The 3,465-nt window shown below is 45.5% G+C and overlaps 1 protein-coding gene across 1 annotated transcript; it reads left to right on the top strand.

Moving 5' to 3' along the window:
* Window positions 1-1,244: 1,244 nt before the first annotated feature.
* Window positions 1,245-2,284, top strand: immt (inner membrane protein, mitochondrial (mitofilin)). Its single transcript, XM_010775342.1, has one exon. The coding sequence runs from the start codon at window positions 1,260-1,262 to the stop codon at window positions 1,890-1,892; it is 633 nt and encodes a 210-aa protein (XP_010773644.1). The 5' UTR covers window positions 1,245-1,259; the 3' UTR covers window positions 1,893-2,284.
* The last annotated feature ends 1,181 nt before the right edge of the window (window positions 2,285-3,465 follow it).

The raw sequence follows: 3,465 nt of genomic DNA, 5'->3' as shown, positions 1-3,465 counted from the left end.
GGGTGAGGCCACAAAGTATAGCGCAGCATTATGCATTTGTTTACATGCCCACCGGAACCCCGAGGCATTACCAACAGATCAACGCACAATCAACCCATACAGCACATCTCTTTCTCCACATTAAGTGTTAGACATTAGAATTGACTATTCTTGTCTGTCACATACTCTTCTTGTCTGTCACATAAGTGGCGCAACTCAAGCGGTATTGCGCTAAAGGGAAATTATTTTGACCGAAGAGATTTAGATTTGCCGGCTAATGGGAACTCTGATGTCGCCATTTTGTGTGCTTGCGGATGCGCTCGGCTCCTCTCGACTGCTGCTCGGGTCTGCTCGGTCAGCTTCCGGATGAGGAGGCATTCGTTCGACCAACTTACAGTAGATAACATTACAAACATTTTTAACAGGGGCCATAATAGTGTAAATAATGTTTGTTTTGGCAGTTATAACTGAATGTAATGTTTTCTACTTTTTTACATCTGGGAAGACATTTGCCTTCATCAGATAGAAAGTGTCTTGACCAACAACTTAAGTATTTCGTATAGCTATGCAGGGCATGCAAGAGAGCAAACAAACAAGTGAAATGAAGAATAAAATTGAAATTGTACAATATAATATTGTGGTGGTTCATCTTATAATTCAGTCTAGAGAATGCACCAGACAGCATCTAAGACCTGCAAAAATCTAAATGTTCTAGGGGGAGGCCCCCCAAACCCTTCGTGCCATTTCGTCCGCGCGCATTTTTCAGGGCAATCTCTATTGGGCTCAGGGCCATCTGTAAATTAGCTTAGATGGCACACAGGGCGCACGCACACACACACACACACACACACACTTGAGAAGTCCATTTACATGAATTGAACATTAAAACAATGACCGGAAGAAATAAAGCATTTAAGTTTCAATAATCTTTAGTGTTGGTGCGGACACTAATAAACGTGAAGGTACTTGTAATCAAGGTTTGTTAATGTGTGTACGTTATCTGGACATTAATGCAGAACTGTTTGTACAGCAAATTTCAAGTCAAAATTATAAAATAATTGGGATTTCTATATTATTCCAATGATCAGGAAAATCTGCTTAAGTCTAAAAATAGGTACTGGAATTATTTGACCCTATATTTTGTAAGGTAAGAAATGATTTCTTGTCACAGCAAGGATAGATATTTCTTTATTAGTACTTACATAAAGGACAACATACGGTGTTGAGTGTGTGGTTCTTTAGGAGACTTCCTGTGTTGCAGCAGCACCTGCTTTGTGTTAATGCAGCCCTGTGTTCTGCCTGCAGGCCACGTGCTGGCGGAGGAGGAGGCCCGCAAGGCGCACCACCTGTGGCTCTCTGTGGAGGCTCTGAGCTTCACGCTGAAGACGGCAGAGGCGGACGTGCCCACGAAGCCTCTGGAGGGCGCCGCCCAGAGCGTGCGGGACAGCTGCCATGACAACAACTTCGCCCTGGCGCTGGCCTCGGCGCTGCCCGAGGAGTCGCTGCAGCGCGGCGTGTACAGCGAGGCGTCTCTGCGCGCTCGCTTCAACGCGCTGCGCTCGCTGGCCCGCCGCGTCGCTCTAGTCGATGAAACTCACAACTCCCTGTACCAGTACTTCCTGTCCTACCTCCAGGCTGCACTGCTGTTCGAGGATAAACAGGAAGCCCCCCCCGCCCAGCTGAGCAGTGACGACCTGGATCCATTCAAGATCCTGTCGTACGCCAGCTTCTGCTTAGAGCACGGAGACCTGGAGCTGGCCGCCAAGCTGGTGAACCAGCTGAGAGGAGAGGCCCGTCGCGTGGTGGAGGACTGGCTGACGGAGGCCCGGCTCACCCTGGAGACCCGGCAGGTGGTCAGCCTGCTGTCTGCCTACGCAAACGCTGTGGGGCTTGGGACCACCCAGGCCCCCTAGGCTGGCCCTCAAAGGAACAGCCACTGAGAATGTGAGGAGAGCTGCAGGCTCACAGGGAGCAGAGCGTGGAGCAAAACAGCCGAAGAGGCTAGAAGAGATTTCCAGTGGTGTATTCCTTTGGAGTTGGCTAAAGTTAAGGAAGAGGTTCATGTTCAGATACAACTGAAGTTTATTTGCTTCAAAGCACTACGTCACTGTGGAGGATCATTTGTAAAATAAAATGAATGCACCTTCTCCTCTCGTCTGTCCAGGCCCACAGCCTTTGCTTCAGGTATTTATTTCTAACCAACCCCCCCCCCACCAGCCTAATACCCCCACTGATTGAAGAATATGTAATGCTTGATTTTATGTTTGTCACAACTGCATATGTTTCAATAAATCATGAAGAATGGTATCTGCTCTGTTCTTTCTTCACTCAACTCTCTTTCACTGTCAAAAGAAAAGAATAATAATCCATTCCATAATTACTGTCTGCAGTCAGTGAACTGTATACATTTACTTAAACAAAAACTAAATGTCACTACTGTAAATTGTGACACCACAGAACATACTTTGATTTCAAAGGGCATGTCGTTTGGAGATTTGCTTGGTGTTTTATTCTTCCATCAGTCAGGGCACATCTGAGTGGACTTATATCTTTGAAAAACAAGTGCACATCCAACGTAGAAGAAACAAGTAGCAGCATTATGAAACTGAAGATGATAACAAGACTCCAGGAAGTGAGTGGTGTAACATATTTAGACTAGAATGAAGTCCTTCTAAATTCTTTCAACTGGACACTTCTGGATACATCGATCCCACCATCATGGAATGAAGCAGTTATCAAGAGGGCAAACATCAAATGTTATGAAGCTCAGATAGGCCGATCTCAATCCTAAATCAGGACCATAAACTTAATGTGTCCATTATTTCCAAAAGGCTAGACTCTTATGGCGCATTTACACTGCAGGCCTCGCTCGGTTTGGTTAGGCCCGGCTCACTTTAATGCTGCGCTCACATTAAGTTTAGGAACTGGGGTAGTATCTATAGTAACGCAGTGTAGGCGGAGCCGTGACGTCATCTTCAATGAGCGCCCCAGAAAAACAACACAACCGTTAGCTCTTAGCACATAGAGCTCACAGCTCTTCATATCTGTTCAGAAACTAGACAAAATGTAAACAAGTACAAACCACAGACTGCCTGTGTCATGGCGAATACAGTCGCTGGTTTATTTATGTCTGTAGGCCGTTGTTGTGAGTGTGGACGGTCTGAGCATATATAACGTTAACTTAGCCAAGCTCCATTTAGAAAACACGCATTTTAAAAGGTTTTTCGCCTCCCGTCTGTCTGCAGACTTGTCAAAGCATTAATTCATGGTTTTTACTAACCGGTATCAGTATGTTGTTACTTCGGCATCATTTTGAAACGTGAATTACAATTAAATCACGGTAAAATATGTTCATCTTGTTGTAGTTGTAGCCCCCTTGACAGCGATTCTCTCTCTAGTTTAGCAAACTCAGCCCGACTCAGCCCTGTTTGTTGGCCTCGATAGAACCACGATTTAGTCTGGCCAGAAAAAAGGTGAAAAAGTAGC

This window comes from Notothenia coriiceps, unplaced genomic scaffold (genome assembly GCF_000735185.1).
Source record: "Notothenia coriiceps isolate Sejong01 unplaced genomic scaffold, NC01 NC01_scaffold00015635, whole genome shotgun sequence".
NCBI classification, from domain to species: domain Eukaryota; kingdom Metazoa; phylum Chordata; class Actinopteri; order Perciformes; family Nototheniidae; genus Notothenia; species Notothenia coriiceps.
This window is presented reverse-complemented; position numbering and strand designations above follow the sequence as displayed.